Here is an 18561-nt window from a genome sequence, read left to right on the forward strand (position 1 = left end):
AAAAATAATATATGTCCGAATTTCACCCTATTCAGAAATAGTAGTTTATGTTCAACAAAAATATGCAACAATTATTGTCATCACCCATATTTTTGTGTAAGAGATAATACTATCTAAAGCTTTTCGACTGTTAAGAAGCAACTTCCTGTAACATTGAGAGCTGAAAACGTTTTCCGTACACATTGATTCTCTGTGGATTCTTCATAAAAATGGTAATGAGAACTGGATTGTAACATTTACTTTGAAAACATCAACATACGCAATATCGTCATTACTAAAAGTAGTTTTACTTACCATATAGGTACACAAACACTAGTTTTTTTCCTGTTTTTATCTTTAAAACACATCAAGCTCTGAGTTTTGAAAATACATGCAACTTTAAGTCCAGGATTGTAACGGTTGTTGACATAATCATACTTATTTGACAGTTACTTCAATCAAAAACATTTATGATATTAATTCGGACTTTCATATCCCATTTTTATGAAACTACCCATTGTTTGCCAGGTCAGATATACAATCTATGCCAAAATATTCCCATTTTTATCATATTAAGCGCCATACATGGCGATACATCGTTTGGGGTAGCTTCATTCGACTGACATATTAATTATACATCAATCTATGGTTATCCCTGACCTGTTTGCTTGACATTCACTGTCATCAGATACCTGTGAAGATCCAGGTTAGAACTTATCTTCAGCAATCCATTCTTGTCGTAAGAGGCGACTAATGGGATCATGTGTTCAGGCTTGCTCACTTCGTTGATGCATGTCATCATATCCCAATTGCATAGATTGATGCTCATGATGTCAATCACTGAAGTGTCTGCTCCAGACTCAATTATTTACAGTCTGTCATCATATAATATAACAGAATATTCCAATGACAGTATTATGATTATGACATTCCTGATGATATCATTTTTAAAAGTGTAGTTTTGTTAAACTTGTTCTTGTTTTTTTTTAAACAGGCACGTAATAGTGAAAAGGCAATGTAAGTATTTAGTGTAATATACTGTGTAAAACATTGGTGTTTTTTGTGTTACCGATGGCAATATTATCTTCTACTGTTCTGTCAGGTGTGTACTATTGTACGTGGTGTATATTGTTATTACTTTCAATCATTTCTGCATCTAACATCTATATCCAACATTAAAAGCATCCAACATGTCCAATACATTATGAATAGGGGTGTCATTAATTGGAAATTATATACTCGAAAGTATCACGATATATCCCCAATTTTTTAATGAGGTAGCAGGCTATTATTTGCATGTGTTTGTGAACTTGGTGAATACAGGGGAAAGTTATATAATATTATGTATATAAAATATGAGCAGTATGAGCATTCACTTCTGTACGCAAAAAGCTTTAGTTTGTAGTTGGAATTGAAAACCCACATTTTCAAGAGGACACCCTGACTGTTCATACCTAATAATGTCCATGTTGTACATTGTATACATAGTACACATTTAGAAGCATGGCAATCACAATTGTCTCAGTACCATTTGCCTCTTGTGCGGACCCACGATCATTATAATTGGCCAGTGTCTACGAAATGTACATGGCATAAATGGTGTATTTTTTTAAAACAAGTTTCACTTATATAATACTCCTCAATTTCAGGACGACACTTGCCAGATGGCGAGCTGCACATTTAGACGGAACAAGAGAAAAGGTAACGTGCTGAGAGTATTAAATGTGCAAGACCCCTTTTCCAAGTTCTTATCATTCTTAACATACTGACTTTTATCTGACATGGAAAGAAATTCTCCAAATGTTGCCTATGGTTGTCACAAGAGGCGACTTCATTGTTCGGGTGGTCCGACTCGGTGATTGGATTGGTTGCATGTCACCATATCCCATTTGTGGGATCGATGTTCATGATGTCAGTCACTGGACAATGTAGACTTGATTATTTTCCATATATTGTCCTTGCTAGGAAAGACGTCCGTATTTGGCCTCTGACTGTGAGGACGTGAGTAAGGCTGAGAAATGGCGCCGGCAGATCATAGGGGAAGTATCAAGGAAGGTGGCCCAAATCCAGAATGGTAAGTTGAAGAATGAGTAAGTGAGGTTTGCACCATAGTCACAAGATTACAGCTGTATGACATAAGTCTGAGAATTACAGGACAAGACAAACCCCAGTGGCATTGTGGGTTAGTATAAGTCCTCAGCAACCAATGCTGGTCGGAAGAGGCAACTTGGTGGATCAGGGGGTCAGGCTAATTGGTTGATAGTGTGTCATTGTACCCCGACAACATGGATTGTTGCTCATAATATCAATCACATGATCGTCTGGCCCAGACATGATTATTTACAGGCCGCCGTCATAAAGCTGGAATATTGCCAAGTGTGCCAAATACAATATATGTAAATCCTGTGACAGTTGAACAAAATACTGAAGTGATGATGAAGATTTTCCAGTGGTGTACTGTACAGGAACAGGGGCCTGGTCCGGGCCTGATTACATACATGACGTTACCCGTGAAGATTCCAGGGTAGAATAGGTCTTCCGCAACCCATGCTTGCCGTAAAAGGCGACTATGCTTGTCGTAAAAGGCGACTAACGGGATCGGGTGGTCAGGCTCGTTGACTTGGTTGATGCTTGTCATTGATCCCAATTGCATGGATCGATGCTCATGATGTCAATTACTGGATTGTCTGGTCCAGACTCGATTATTTCACATACGGCAGTCATATAGCTGGAATATTGCTGAGTGCAGCGTAAAACAACAAATCAACCAACAACCAACCAACGTACATGACTACTGAAGTGATCATGAAGATTATCCAGTGGTGTACTGTACAGGTGTAAGCTACAGGAACAGGTTGGCCTGGTCCGGGCCTGATTACGTACATGATGTACAGACCACCAAGATGTAGCGACAAGAGCATTATCATTGCTGATGATTGTGTTGTGGAACAGTCACCCACTCAGTCACCTCACACCTTCTTAGTCTGTGCAAGAATCTTGCTCTCATTTGTAATAATTATTTTCAGTAGAGTTTAGTGGTGTTGTATGGACTGTTGTTAGCAGACCAAACCAGACCGAACTAGACTCAGGCCTCAGACTAGTGGTTAAAGACGCAGACTGCCATCGTTGTGATTATGACATTAACATCCAAGCCCGCTCACATTACCTCAATACTTAAGTCTCTTCAGTGGCTCCCAGTACAAGTTTGCATTGACTACAATTTTCTCTCTCAGACAATCAGTGCATCAATGGAACAGCCCCTGACTACCACTGTGAACGTCTAAATGTTTTCACCCTCAAGACTCCTTCATTCTGATTGTAAATATCTGCTGACATCAACCATGCTCAAACATGAAAACTCAAAACATTTGGATATTGTTCTTTCAAAAAATATTATGCCATTTTAGTTTTTATTACCCATTTATTTATTAAACTCATACGTATAAGATGATAAATGCCCCGAAGTACAAGAAGAAGATTAGTATGCTGCTGGTGGGTAACTTGACGTTGTTGTGTTCCAGCTGGTCTGGGGGAGTTCAAGCTGCGGGATCTCAATGATGAGATCAACAAGCTGCTGAGGGAGAAGGGTCACTGGGAGGACCGCATCAAGGAGCTGGGGGGGCCAGATTACAAGGTACACACACTACAGCAGCCGGGCTGCTGGCAGGCTGCTGGCCCCCGAGGGTCAGGGATGCTTGCACATGAGGAAGATGATGTGTACAGGTCACACTTTGAACCTACCACCAACTAATACACTGAGAAACCTTGACTTTGACATGTTTAAATAAAGTTTGTATTTTAGAAGAAACAAGATTCTTTTCAAGTAACTTAACTCTGAAATAGCTAGTACTTTCCATAACAAACTCATAATGAAATTTGATATTTTTGGGGGGTAATATTTGGCAAAATGGCCACAAAAATCACATTAAGTTCTTTGTACACGTTCAAATCTCATTCGTTGTGTTTGGAGATGGCAAAAATGAGCGCAAATACACATCTTTTTATTTCAAGTTAGAATTGATTATGCGTTTTTATTGTTTATCTTTAACTGATTTTGTTTCCAGAGGACTGGTCCTAGGATGCTGGACCATGAGGGGAAGGAGGTCCCAGGCAACAGAGGGTACAAGTGAGTAGCCACGGGGTCCAGGTTCTTAATAAGTATATAAATAAACAATTTATTGTAACATTTTCAAAACTTTAAACATCATGATTACAAGAGAAAACTTTCATCATCATGATTACAAGAGATAAAAAAATTATCATCATGATTACAAGAGATAAAATGTTTATCATCATGATTGAAAGAGATAAAAAACTTTTATCATCATGATTACAAGAGATAAACTTTTATCATCATGATTACAAGAGATAAACTTTATCATCATGATTACAAGAGATCAAACTTTTATCATCATGATTGAAAGAGATCAAACTTTCATCATCATGATTACACGAGATCAAACTTTTATCATCATGATTACACGAGATAAAACTTTTATCATCATGATTACAATAGATAAAACTTTTATTATCATGATTGAAAGAGATAAAACTTTTATCATCATGATTATAAGAGATAAAACTTTTATCATCATGATTACAAGAGATAAACTTTTATCATCATAACAAGAGATAAAACTTTTATGATCATGATTGAAAGAGATAAAACTTTTATCATCATGATTGAAAGAGATAAAACTTTTATCGTCATGATTACAATAGATAAAACTTTTATCATCATGATTGAAAGAGATAAAACTTTTATCATCATGATTACAAGAGAAAACTTTTATCATCATGATTACAAGGGAAAACTTTTATCATAATTGCCAATAGTTCCACAATGTCACCATGTATTTTCCAAGTCAGAAGCTGGTGTGTTGTGCTTGACATTTGGACTGTTCATGCTAGTAGTCACTGGTTTGCCTGGCTCGGACTTGACTTGTTACAAGCTGTCATGATTGCAAGCGATGTCCTTAAACATGGCCCACTCACTCACTCACTCACTCACTCACTCACTCACTCACTCACTCACTCACTCACTCACTCCTTATTCCTACATCCTTATTCCTACTTGTTTAATGAATGTTAATGATATGTGTTGCAGAGATTGTGTGCTTATCATTGAGACGAGCATGTTGAATGATAACATTAATGTATATTAATCTATACTGCATCCCTTAGGGTATAATGTTCTGTTGAATCTTCTTCCAGATATTTTGGAGCAGCCAAGGATTTGCCAGGTGTTCGAGAATTATTTGAACAAGAACGTAAGATATTTTTTTCAGTTTCATGGTTCAATTCAGTTTAATGAAAGCCTGTAATGACAGTGAGGTTTATTCAGTCAAGGGGTCACTAGCCCATTCTACAACATATTATACTTATACAGCAAGTACTATACAGTTGTGGGTTGAGGTTAGGTGGAATGGGTTAAAATTATTGCACATATATTTTCGTGGCTGCTTGTACTAGTCTGGACTAATGCCAGTTTTATAGTGCTAGACAACTGAAACACCATGCCACAGTTTTTCCTTACTCAGACACATTTGCTGACTCCAAGCCAACAAACCTTGTTTTATCTCCTTGATGCTGATCTCCAGGCAGGGTAACAACAAGTACCATCTTGGTATGTCACGGCCAGGGATAGAACCAGTGATCTTCCACTCTCTTTGCGAACAGATTGTATAACCCAACCCACTCACTCAATCATCATATCATGGTTCGAACAATAGAATTTACAATATGATATGCATTGATACTCGAATGAAAAAATAATTATCAAATGTTTTCTTCAATACATAAATGGAAATCTAATATTGTAGCTCAGAAGTTATAGAACTTTAGGACAAATTGTAGAGTTGAACTAATTGCATGGTCTTACAATCTCTGTAACCATGGTAACATATTACAGCTCCGCCCCAGCCTCGGAAGACCAGAGCAGAGCTAATGAAGGATATAGATGCTGATTACTATGGCTACCGAGATGAGGATGATGGGATACTTATCCCCCAGGAGCAGGAAATAGAAAAGCAAGGTAGATATCAGCATCACATCGGCTGCTTTCCTTACATGGGACTACATTTGGGCAGTCTGGCAGCCCCAGCAATCTGTCGGTCATTGAAACACCATTTGTTGGGCTGATAACTTACCGTGTTTGTTGTATTAAGCATCCCACTCCAATAAGCACCCAGACCAACTTCTAGACCAGTCTGTAAGTAATCTATATTGGCGCCCAATACTAAGCCCAAATATTTAACGGACAGTCTGTATTTTCTTGTGTATTCTGTAGATTGTTTACAAAAAACACAGCAGTGTAGCAAGGGTTACAAAAACGCAGCACTGTAGACGGGGTTACAAAAAAATCACAACAGTGTAGAATCAGTTACAAAAAAAGCTGCGGTGTAGCAAGGGTTACAAAAACGCAGCACTTATGAGGGGGTTACAAAAAAACACAACAGTGTAGAAGGGGTTACAAAAAAAGCTGCGGTGTAGCAAGGTTTACAAATACACAGCACTTATGAGGGGGTTACAAAAAAACACAACAGTGTGGAAGGGGTTACAAAAATGCAGCACTGTAGAGGGGGTTACACTAAAATGCAGCCATGTAGAAGGGGTATATAATTCCAAGTAACTATAATCAAAAAGGTTTTAGTTTTCTTCAACATTTGAACGAGGCCTTTCTTTACCTCTCAATCTCAAATAAATATCATTTAATGTGAATGGTTTTTAAGTGCACTCTCTCTCCTCCTCTCCCCCCCTCCCCCCTCCCCCCCATGTACATTTATGCCCAGGGCACTTATGATGTCAAATACAGTACATTTTGAACACAGGGTAAATGTTAAGACACGTGTACAGTTGCCCTCGGTGAATGCAGGTTGTTGTTGTTGTTCGTCCTGCCAGGTGTGTAGGTACATGTTGTTGTTGTTGTTGTTCGTCCTGCCAGGTGTGTAGCTACAGGTTGTTGTTGTTGTTGTTCGTCCTGCCAGGTGTGTAGATACAGGTTGTTGTTGTTGTTGTTCGTCCTGCCAGGTGTGTAGGTACAGGTTGTTGTTGTTGTTGTTTGTCCTGCCAGGTGTGTAGATACAGGTGGTTGTTGTTGTTGTTCGTCCTGCCAGGTGTGTAGGTACAGGTTGTTGTTGTTGTTCGTCCTGCCAGGTGTGTAGATACAGGTTGTTGTTGTTGTTGTTCGTCCTGCCAGGTGTGTAGGTACAGGTTGTTGTTGTTGTTGTTGTTCGTCCTGCCAGGTGTGTAGATACAGGTTGTTGTTGTTGTTTGTCCTGCCAGGTGTGTAGGTACAGGTTGTTGTTGTTGTTCGTCCTGCCAGGTGTGTAGGTACATGTTGTTGTTGTTGTTGTTCGTCCTGCCAGGTGTGTAGATACAGGTTGTTGTTGTTGTTGTTTGTCCTGCCAGGTGTGTAGGTACAGGTTGTTGTTGTTGTTCGTCCCGCCAGGTGTGTAGATACAGGTGGTTGTTGTTGTTGTTGTTCGTCCTGCCAGGTGTGTAGGTACAGGTTGTTGTTGTTGTTGTTGTTCGTCCTGCCAGGTGTGTAGATACAGGTTGTTGTTGTTGTTCGTCCTGCCAGGTGTGTAGCTACAGGTTGTTGTTGTTGTTGTTCGTCCTGCCAGGTGTGTAGATACAGGTGGTTGTTGTGTTGTTTGTCCTGCCAGGTGTGTAGATACAGGTGGTTGTTGTGTTGTTTGTCCTGCCAGGTGTGTAGATACAGGTGGTTGTTGTGTTGTTTGTCCTGCCATGTGTGTAGATACAGGTGGTTGTTGTGTTGTTTGTCCTGCCAGGTGTGTAGATACAGGTGGTTGTTGTTGTTGTTTGTCCTGCCAGGTGTGTAGATACAGGTGGTTGTTGTGTTGTTTGTCCTGCCAGGTGTGTAGGTACAGGTTGTTGTGTTGTTGTTCGTCCTGCCAGGTGTGTAGGTACAGGTTGTTGTGTTGTTTGTCCTGCCAGGTGTGTAGGTACAGGTTGTTGTTGTTGTTGTTCGTCCTGCCAGGTGTGTAGATACAGGTTGTTGTTGTTGTTGTTCGTCCTGCCAGGTGTGTAGGTACAGGTGGTTGTTGTTGTTGTTCGTCCTGCCAGGTGTGTAGGTACAGGTGGTTGTTGTTGTTGTTCGTCCTGCCAGGTGTGTAGATACAGGTTGTTGTTGTTGTTGTTCGTCCTGCCAGGTGTGTAGATACAGGTGGTTGTTGTGTTGTTTGTCCTGCCAGGTGTGTAGATACAGGTGGTTGTTGTTGTTGTTTGTCCTGCCAGGTGTGTAGATACAGGTGGTTGTTGTGTTGTTTGTCCTGCCAGGTGTGTAGGTACAGGTTGTTGTTGTTGTTGTTCGTCCTGCCAGGTGTGTAGGTACAGGTGGTTGTTGTTGTTGTTCGTCCTGCCAGGTGTGTAGGTACAGGTTGTTGTTGTTGTTCGTCCTGCCAGGTGTGTAGATACACGTGGTTGTTGTTGTTTGTCCTGCCAGGTGTGTAGCTACACGTGGTTGTTGTTGTTGTTGTTCGTCCTGCCAGGTGTGTAGGTACAGATTGTTGTTGTTGTTTGTCCTGCCAGGTGTGTAGGTACAGGTTGTTGTTGTTGTTCGTCCTGCCAGGTGTGTAGATACAGGTTGTTGTTGTTTGTCCTGCCAGGTGTGTAGATACAGGTTGTTGTTGTTGTTGTTCGTCCTGCCAGGTGTGTAGGTACAGGTTGTTGTTGTTGTTCGTCCTGCCAGGTGTGTAGGTACAGGTTGTTGTTGTTGTTGTTTGTCCTGCCATGTGTGTAGGTACAGGTTGTTGTTGTTGTTCGTCCTGCCAGGTGTGTAGGTACAGGTTGTTGTTGTTGTTCGTCCTGCCAGGTGTGTAGCTACAGGTTGTTGTTGTTGTTGTTCGTCCTGCCAGGTGTGTAGATACAGGTGGTTGTTGTGTTGTTTGTCCCGCCAGGTGTGTAGGTACAGGTTGTTGTTGTTGTTGTTCGTCCTGCCAGGTGTGTAGGTACAGGTTGTTGTTGTTGTTCGTCCTGCCAGGTGTGTAGGTACAGGTTGTTGTTGTTGTTGTTTGTCCTGCCAGGTGTGTAGATACAGGTGGTTGTTGTTGTTGTTGTTCGTCCTGCCAGGTGTGTAGATACAGGTTGTTGTTGTTGTTGTTCGTCCTGCCAGGTGTGTAGGTACAGATTGTTGTTGTTGTTCGTCCTGCCAGGTGTGTAGGTACAGGTTGTTGTTGTTGTTCGTCCTGCCAGGTGTGTAGATACAGGTTGTTGTTGTTGTTGTTCGTCCTGCCAGGTGTGTAGATACAGGTGGTTGTTGTGTTGTTTGTCCTGCCAGGTGTGTAGATACAGGTTGTTGTTGTTGTTGTTCGTCCTGCCAGGTGTGGCCAAGAAAGTGAGGGACTGGAAAGAGCAGCAGGAGAAGATCAGTCGCGGGGAAGTGGTGGAGGAGGACGCCATGGAAACCGAGGAGGAAATCTACCTGCCAGAGGAGGTGAGGCAGGGAGGGTGTGTTGTAGGTCGTCAGGACGACGACATGTTCTCCACGTCACAAAGCAGCAGTCACTGACTCTCTGACCTTATCACTTAGTGAACATTTCTCACCATTAGACCGCTAGGCTATGATATGTCCATTGTTTCCATATGCAGGATAAACACATCAGAGGGTGTTCATGAGATTAAAACCCTGAATCCAAGGGATGAAACCGAGGGGCGTCAGTTTTATCCCTTGAATTCAGGTTTACATCTCATAAAAAAGCTAAGGGAAGTGTTTTATCAAACTTATAAACCGAGAAAAAGAAACTTAAAACAACACTTATCAACATTTGTATGTTTCAAACATACTTTCCATGAATGTTAGGAAATGGGTGTAAAATATCTGTTGCTGGTGTACGGGTGCTTTAAACAGATATATTTAAAAGCATTGTGATTTATCAGCGCAGATACGAAGGTTGTGTGTTTGATTCGCGGGAATATAAAGAGAACATATGAAGAGAACATTTGTCATTTGATTCTACTTTTCATTACATTGTGTTCAAATTCAAAATAAATTTCTTGTGAGAAACATTCATATGTTACAATATAAATGGAATTGTATTAATAAAATCACCAGGATATTATACAAAATCCCGCGATATTATAGAAAATCCCGGGGATATGACAACATCCCTGTTCATGAGATTTAACCTGTCTGGGGAACAATGGTATGACGTCACTGGCGGTTTATAAGGGTTGTTACTCTTCATAAAGATCCCAACACTCGCAATGCATTGAGGTTGGACGCTGACACCTTCAGCATACAAGTGTATGCAACAGGAAAGTTATGGTAGATGTTTTTCCATGAGAATTTGGAGTTACTGGGCAAGTTTACTTTAACCGTTCAATAGATCTTTCTCAAAACTAAAAAATTGTTTGGAGAGAATTCAATCATTATTGAGACCTGTGATGATCCGGGTTAGAGTAGGCCTTCAGCTACCCATGCTTTCTGTTAAAGGCAACTATGCTTGTTGTAATGGGCGACTTACAGGATCGGGTGGTCAGGCTTGCTCATTTGGTTGATGCATGTCATCGTATCCCAATTGCATGGATCGATGCTCATGATGTCAATGACTGGATTGTCTTGCCAGACTTGGTTAGTTACAGATTGCCATCATATGCTGGAATATTGCCGAATGCGACATTAACCAAAGGTTTATGAAACTAACAAGTCAAACAAGGTTTATGAAACTGTTAAATTAAATCTTGCATATTTAGTGACTGTTTATGTATTTTTGTTTATTTACCAGATCGAAGAAGAAATCACAGAAACCCAGAAAGCAGAAGAGACTGCTGAACACTTTATTGCCCATGTCCCAGTGCCTTCCCAAAAAGAGGTTAGCAGATTATCTCCCTTTGTTTGAATCATGCTATGTTGCTGGCATCTGGGTGTTAGTTACATTGTTGGTCTTTCAAGGATGGTTGGGGTTACGGGTGGCTATGTCGTCTAAAGGGCTTAAATTCGCTGTCAGAGTTATCTTTTTTTGCCATGCCAGAAACCTATGGTTGTGGGTTCAAATCCCAGTTCACCCCAATTATGTTTCTAGGTTTGTCAGCACATTGGTTTGTGGGCTTCAACGAAGTGGTAAACATCTGAGACCTGCATTACCTGAAGCTTTCCCCCAACATTAAGCTGACACGTTGTGATATGACTGGAATACTGTCCAAAGCAACGTTAAAGCCAATTCACTCACTCACTCACTCACTCCTGCCAAGGTTCATGCAGGGGCATATGATGCCCAGTTGTGTAGAGCCCTGCCATTAACTGAGCAGAGTAGCCTCCCTTGGGCTTGTCCATCTTCCCGAGGCAAGGGAGTTAACTGAAAACATACTGTCACCTTCAGCCCCTACTGGCAAAATGGTCAAGATGTATTTTGTAAGAAATATGTTTTTGAATAGTCCAGACATAATGCAAATGTTACAAGTATTCAAACCATATGGACCTTTCGGTGTAAATAAACATACCCTATCTCTTAGACTAATAAGTCCAGTTTCCACACTTGCCAAACTGGGCTGGTATTATGGAGATTTGATGTACTTTGCGAGGTAGGACCCATTTTATTACAACAAAATCCTGATTATCGCTTGTAGCATCTTGACTGGGCATCTTGAATCAAAGTGAAGTGATATGAGAGGTGGAATCTGATTGATCAATAGGAGGGACATAGAAGGACATATCGCTACTGGTGGCACTACGGTCAAACCACAAAATTGCAGCAAAGTTCGGCAAGGGTGGAAGATGGACTTTTACAGTCAATTAATGGGGCTTGTCAGAAACATATGACTTTAGATTCGAATCTCAGATTCACCCTGATCATGTTTCTAGGTTTGTCAGTACTCAGCCTGTGCTTGTGAGTCTCATCACAGTGGTAGATCTGCTTCACTTAGGGCTTTCCTGGATGTATCACCATGACTGAAACACTGTCATCACCTTGTCATCTTCTTAACATGGCAGGTGTCCTGTTGCATAAACCGCTTGTGAATCATAGTGTTACCTTACTAGATCTGGATCACTAGTGGAGTGATTTGTCTGTATATTGTGTTTTAAGAGAGCTGACACTCACTCACTCACTCACTCACTCACTCACTCACTCACTCACTCACCCATCCACCCACCCACCCACCCACTCACTCACTCACTCACTCAACCACTCAACCACTCAACCACTCACTCACTCAACCAACCAACCAACACATCAATTGCTCAATCAAACAGTCGCCCATGTGTTTCAGATTGAGGAGGCACTGGTGATGCGGAAGAAGATGGAGTTGCTGAAGAAGTATGCGAGTGAGAGTCTCCTTGAGGAGGAGGAGGGTGTGCGCCAGATGCTGGGTGTGTGACCGGGAGCACCCGTAGTGCTCTCTCCACAAACCATTACCACATAAAGTGCTGGTGACGAAGTGGTGGCGGATGTGTCCGACAACAGGCTGCTCCAGCTACCATGCTCAGGACGTCACCACAAGACAATCTCAAACCACCATCAACATCTTCGCATTCAAACATCTGCCTGTTAATCACCCACTTGTGTCTTGTATGGAGAGTCGTTTGTCCCAACAGAGGGTTATTACTTCCCTTGCAGACAGCTGTGGCCTGACTCACCACAGGGGCATCTGTCACCAGCAAGCATGGGGTTGTACAAGCTGAATGGTGTTCTACTCTACCACAGGCTTATTTGCTAGTGACACGTAACATATTTATTAGTACGAGTTCACAAGTCACAACCACCATGAAGATACATGTTACATTTGTCTTCAGCAACCTATGCTTGTCGTAATAGGTGACTAACAGGATTGGGTGGTCAGTCTTGCTGATTTGGTTGTTGTCTTCAGCAACCCATGCTTGTCGTAATAGGCGACTAACGGGATTGGGTGATCGGCTTTGCTGATTTGGTTGTTGTCTTCAGCAACCCTGCTTGTCATAATAGGCGACTAACAGGATTGGGTGGTCAGTCTTGCTGATTTGGTTGATGCATGCCAAGTGCGTTTCACTGGCTTGTGTGCTTCAGACTGGATTATTACAGACCGCTGATCGTAACTCCCATACATTAACATAAACTTACGACTGTCGTAGCGCTATTATCGCTTTATATGGAACAGGGTCCAGGGCCCCGTTCGACAAAGTGACCTCAGCTACGTCTATCCTAAGTAGTTAACGTATAGGAGTTACGATCGTCCTAGCGCTAAGATCAGTGTGCGGACAGGTTTCTGGTGGTTAAATTGTGGCCTTGTCATATGGGTAATTCTTGGTGTCCTTATCGTCATGTTGTTGAAATTGTGCTAAAAGTGATGTGGACGATGTGTAACATCATTCTCCATACCACACTCTGCACCATACCCATGCTTGTTGGCTTCACCAAAATGGTAAACGACCTTGACCTGAACCATTTTGGGCTTTCTCCCATTTCAACTTGATGAAGCTGACCTGCTGGTGATGCTGTGATATAACTGAAATACTGCTTTGTAAAGTGTTAAAACACTTTGAGAATCATCAGGCTGATATTTTAAGACAATGCAGTGAAACCCTTGTTAGTCTGCTCCATAGACAGGAACCTCCACTATCTGGACAGTTCGGTTTAGAATGTCTACATATATTAAATGTACTGCTCTTTTACAATGACAAGAGTTTTGGACATTGGTTAATGCAGACACATCTAAGTGGAATGATGACGTCATGATTAAATGGGTTTCACTGTATGCAGATGGATAGTATTTTGTCGAAAAGTTACGGGGAAACGGGTGGAAAGCATATTCATTGTAAATTCACAAAATATGTCAATGTTTTCCACACATTTGCTGATGACTCCTGATCACTGAGAGGGGCCCAGTCGTCTAAGGGGCCGCGTTTCGCTGTGCAGAGTTGCGTCCCTTGGGCACACTAGAAACCTATGATCGTGGGTTCGAATCCCGGTTCGCCTCGATTATGTTTCTAGGTTTGTCAGCACCATACCCGTGCTCGTGGGTTTCACCGAAGTGGTTAACGTCTGAGACCTGCATCACTTCGGGCTTTCCTCCCACATTAAGCTGACACGCCGTGATATAACTGGAATAATACTGTTAAAAGCAGCGTTAAACCCAACTCACTCACTCGAAAAGTTACTTTTTCTATGATGGGACATTACCATGTCATACTATTCAAATCTGTCCGTTGTTTTGTATGTCCATACATTGTGTATCACTGTATATATGAGGTACCATTCTCATTATGTAAATATGTCAGTTGCTATAGTTACATACTTCATGTGTTCATATTCCAGGTGTGATCCATGGCTTCATTGTACATATCATGACATCTTGTATATATCCTCAAGAAACAGAATCGTTGATTCATGACCATTTTACAAAATAAACCCAACAAGTCAGCAAACGATTGTAATGCTTTGTTATTTGTTGGGTGTTTCAAGTGGGAGTTTCTGGGGGTTTTTTTCTTCTTCAAACACTTGGTTAAATTTCTTAATTGATCTGGGTTAGTGGGTAGCCCAGTGGTTAAAGCATTTGCTTGTCACATCGAAGATCCGGGTTCGATTCCCCACATGGGTACAATGTGTGAAGTCTATTAATGGTGTCATAGATATTGCTTGAATATTGCTAAAAGGAAGGTGAAACAATACTCACTCACGCTGAAAACAGCTTCATGGTAATTATATTCTGATGAGAACAACATCTGGGGTAGTAAGGACAAGATGTAATATTGATGACAACTTCTCGTAAGGACAAGATGTAATATTGATGACAGCTTCTCGTAAAGACAAGATGTATTATTGATGACAACTTCTCGTAAAGACAAGATGTATTATTGATGACAACTTCTCGTAAGGACAAGATGTATTATTGATGACAACTTCTCGTAAGGACAAGATGTATTATTGATGACAGCTTCTCGTAAAGACAAGATGTATTATTGATGACAACTTCTCGTAAAGACAAGATGTATTATTGATGACAACTTCTCGTAAGGACAAGATGTATTATTGATGACAACTTCTCGTAAGGACAAGATGTATTATTGATGACAGCTTCTCGTAAAGACAAGATGTATTATTGATGACAACTTCTCGTAAAGACAAGATGTATTATTGATGACAACTTCTCGTAAAGACAAGATGTAATATTGATGACAACTTCTCGTAAAGACAAGATGTAATATTGATGACAACTTCTCGTAAAGACAAGATGTATTATTGATGACAACTTCTCGTAAAGATAAGATGTATTATTGATGACAACTTCTCGTAAAGACAAGATGTAATATTGATGACAACTTCTCGTAAAGACAAGATGTATTATTGATGACAACTTCTCGTAAAGACAAGATGTATTATTGATGACAACTTCTCGTAAAGACAAGATGTAATATTGATGACAACTTCTCGTAAACACGAGATGTAATATTGATGACAACTTCTCGTAAAGACAAGATGTATTATTGATGACAACTTCTCGTAAAGACAAGATGTCTTATTGATTACAACTTCTTTTTTCTATTATGATGTGACGTTTCGGTATAGATCCATATAGTTGTCAAACAAGAGTGACTCGCATCATCATAGAATATATCACGACTTAACTGTTACTTATCAACTGGGGCGGGGCGGGTAGCCTAGTGGTTAAAGCGTTCACGCAGCCCGCCGAAGACGCGGGTTCAAATCCCGACATGGGTACAGTGTGTGAAACCCATTACTGGTGTCCCCCGCTGTGATATTACTGGAATATTACAGCGTAAAACCATACTCACTCACTCACTCACTTCTTATCAAATTCTAAAAATCACACACTTAAGCGTCTGTGTGACACTTGAAAATTTGAATGACATGCTTAGAACATAGCACTTCATAAACTGAATATGAAATGTACACAGGGTAATATTATAATCTTCATATTGGATATGGTATATTTGCAAAAACAATTGTATATATGAAAACAAAAAATGACAATGTTTTGTTAAAATTCAATGTTTATTTACTGAACACTACATGTTGGCTGGTGATGTCTCAAGAATTGAAGCATAACTGATATAAAGACGTACTTATTTCAGAGTAAAGAGCACTGAAGGTTGATAGGTGTTTGTGCTGGTTCTCAATGTAAAAGGTTATTCTCAACTCCTGTGTCACCCAGTTCTCTTGTCTGGCATGTTTACAGAAGTAGGTCAAGGCACCAAGGTCAATGACCTGTGTAATACAGACTAAAAGGTCGTCTGTGTTTGTCTTAAGCTGACCTAGATAAACAAGCATGTTTTGATGCAAGAAGAGAAAATCATATGATAGAAATACTTTCGTCATATTAAGATACATGGAGATAAGATAACATAATTGTTAATGATAAATGTTAAAGTGCATTATGGAATTTTATGAAAATGGAGTCTCATACTCTTATTATATATGAAGCTCCTTTAGTCTAGGAATACACTTCTTTAAAATAATAGTTATTTATTTTTTTCAAAAGAACCTTATATCCTCTGCTGTGGATTCAAGGAAACTAGACTTGGTTTGGTTTGATCTAGACTTGCGCAGGCTTGTAGTAAAAAGTATTTTTTTAAAATATTATTCCACACTAATGTTGGTTGGTTTGTTATTTTACGCCACACTCAGCAATATTCCAGCTATATGACGGCGGTCTGTAAATAATCGAGTCTGGACCAGACAATCCAGTAATTGATATGATCATCAATCAACGCAATGAGGACATGCTTCAACTAAGTCAGCGAGCCTGATCACCCGATCCCATTAGTTGCCTCTTACAACAAGCATAGTTGCTCAAGACCTATTTTACCCGGATCTTCACGGGTCTCCACAGTAATGCTGAAGACCCAGGTTCAATTGCCCACATGGGTACAATTTCTGGTGTCCCCCCAACAGGATATTGCTGGAATATTGCTAAAAGCGATGTAAAACCAAACACACTCACTCCACAGTGAATTGTGAGTGAGTGAGTTTGGTTTTACGGGAATCGAACTCGGGTCTTCGGAGTGACGAGCGAACGCTTTAACCACTAGGCTACCCGACCGCCCCCCACAGTGATGACGCAGGACTAATTAACCTGTTGAGGCCCCCACTCATTCTTTAGCTGGATGTAACGTCTTTAAGGAGGGTGGTGTGTAGCTGTTACATAAATGGGCTTCCGCCCAGGGTAGCAGAAAGCCTGTGACATAAAGCACAACTTATCAGTACATCTTACTTTGTTGTTTTTTTACAGAAAATAACATACTTCTCACTCACACATTCACTCTAGTTAATATATCATATTGCAGTTTAGGAAAGTACATGGTCTCAAACATTAAAATCTTAAGTACAAAACTAAAATTAAATTGATAGCTGCTCCTCATTTTCGAAAAGTTCTTCTTCTTCTTCTATTGTCAAAAATGTTTGTAAGATGCATTTCCTGACCTAGAACGTGCAACCCATGTGGATCTAGGTGAACCTGGAGCTGTAACTGTGAGCCTTTGTGTCCAGAGGTTGTCTTATCACTACTGCTTCTTGTGCCCTTCAGATAACCGAAAAAGAATCTATCTGATCTACTTTCATACTTGTCACTGCTTCAAACCTGGTTTTGAAATCCTCTATATCCGCTGGTTTTAGGTCTCATTTAGATCTGGGTAAGGTGAGGTGAAATGGGGTTTAACGCGTCCAAGATTATTGAAGTTTCCGCAATATTCCAGCTATATGACGGCGGTCTGTAAATAATCAAGTCTGGACCAGACAATCCAGTGATTGACATCATGAGCATCGATCCACTCAATTGGAATACGCTGACATGCATCAACCAAGTCAGCAAGCCTGACCGCCCGATCCCGTTAGTTGCCTCTTATGACAAGCATAGTAGCCTCTTACGTCAAGCATTGGTTGCTGAAGATATATTCTACCCCGAATCTTCACGGGTCTCAAGATTATTGCTCTTAAATAGCGACGTTCATGCATATGTGTGTGTGTGTGTGTGACTTCTTGTACTAGTCCGGACTGATGCCGATTTATAGTGCTATCACACTGAGATACCATGCCACAGTTTAACATGAATACCCCACGCAGACACAGTATACTGACTCCGAGCTGACCAGTCCTTGTTTTAGCCCCTTAATGCCAAGCATCAGACAGCGTAAATCTTTTGGTCTTCTGTTCTCTGGGCAACGCTCTACCATTTGACCACGGTCGCGGTCAGATCTGGGTGAGAATAGGTCTTCAGCAACCCATGCTTGTTAAAGCAACTAACGGGATCGGGTGGTCATGTTCGCTGACTTGGTTGATTCATGTCATTGATTATTTACAGACTGTGGTCATATAGATAGAGGGGCGGTCGGGTAGCCTAGTGGTTAAAGCGTTTGCTCGACACACGGAAGACCCGGGTTCGATTTCCGACATGGGTTCAATGTGTAAAGCCCATATATTGCTGGACTATTGCTAAAAGTGGCGAAAACCATACTCACTCACTCACTCATATAGATAGACTATTACTGGGTGCAATGTCAACAACAAACACAATTCATCATTTCCCAAGTGCATAGATCGATGCTCATGATGTCAGTCACTGGATTATCTGCTCCAGGCTCGATTATGTACAAACCACTGTCATATAGCTGGAATATTGCTGAGTGCG

General features: G+C 40.9%; 1 protein-coding gene across 1 annotated transcript; it reads left to right on the forward strand.

The window, feature by feature from the left end:
- The first annotated feature begins 134 nt into the window (after positions 1-134).
- LOC139444905 (pre-mRNA-splicing factor ISY1 homolog) lies at positions 135-14332 on the forward strand. The gene is made up of 11 exons (XM_071225912.1): positions 135-212; positions 974-996; positions 1629-1680; positions 1945-2053; positions 3501-3613; positions 4044-4105; positions 5194-5249; positions 5891-6013; positions 9324-9436; positions 10728-10814; positions 12211-14332. Exons 1-11 carry the CDS (start codon positions 210-212, stop codon positions 12316-12318), a joined length of 849 nt encoding a protein of 282 aa, XP_071082013.1. The 5' UTR covers positions 135-209; the 3' UTR covers positions 12319-14332.
- The last annotated feature ends 4229 nt before the right edge of the window (positions 14333-18561 follow it).

This window comes from Haliotis cracherodii, unplaced genomic scaffold (genome assembly GCF_022045235.1).
Source record: "Haliotis cracherodii isolate W230 unplaced genomic scaffold, xgHalCrac1.p SCAF_6, whole genome shotgun sequence".
Classification (NCBI taxonomy): Eukaryota; Metazoa; Mollusca; class Gastropoda; order Lepetellida; family Haliotidae; genus Haliotis; species Haliotis cracherodii.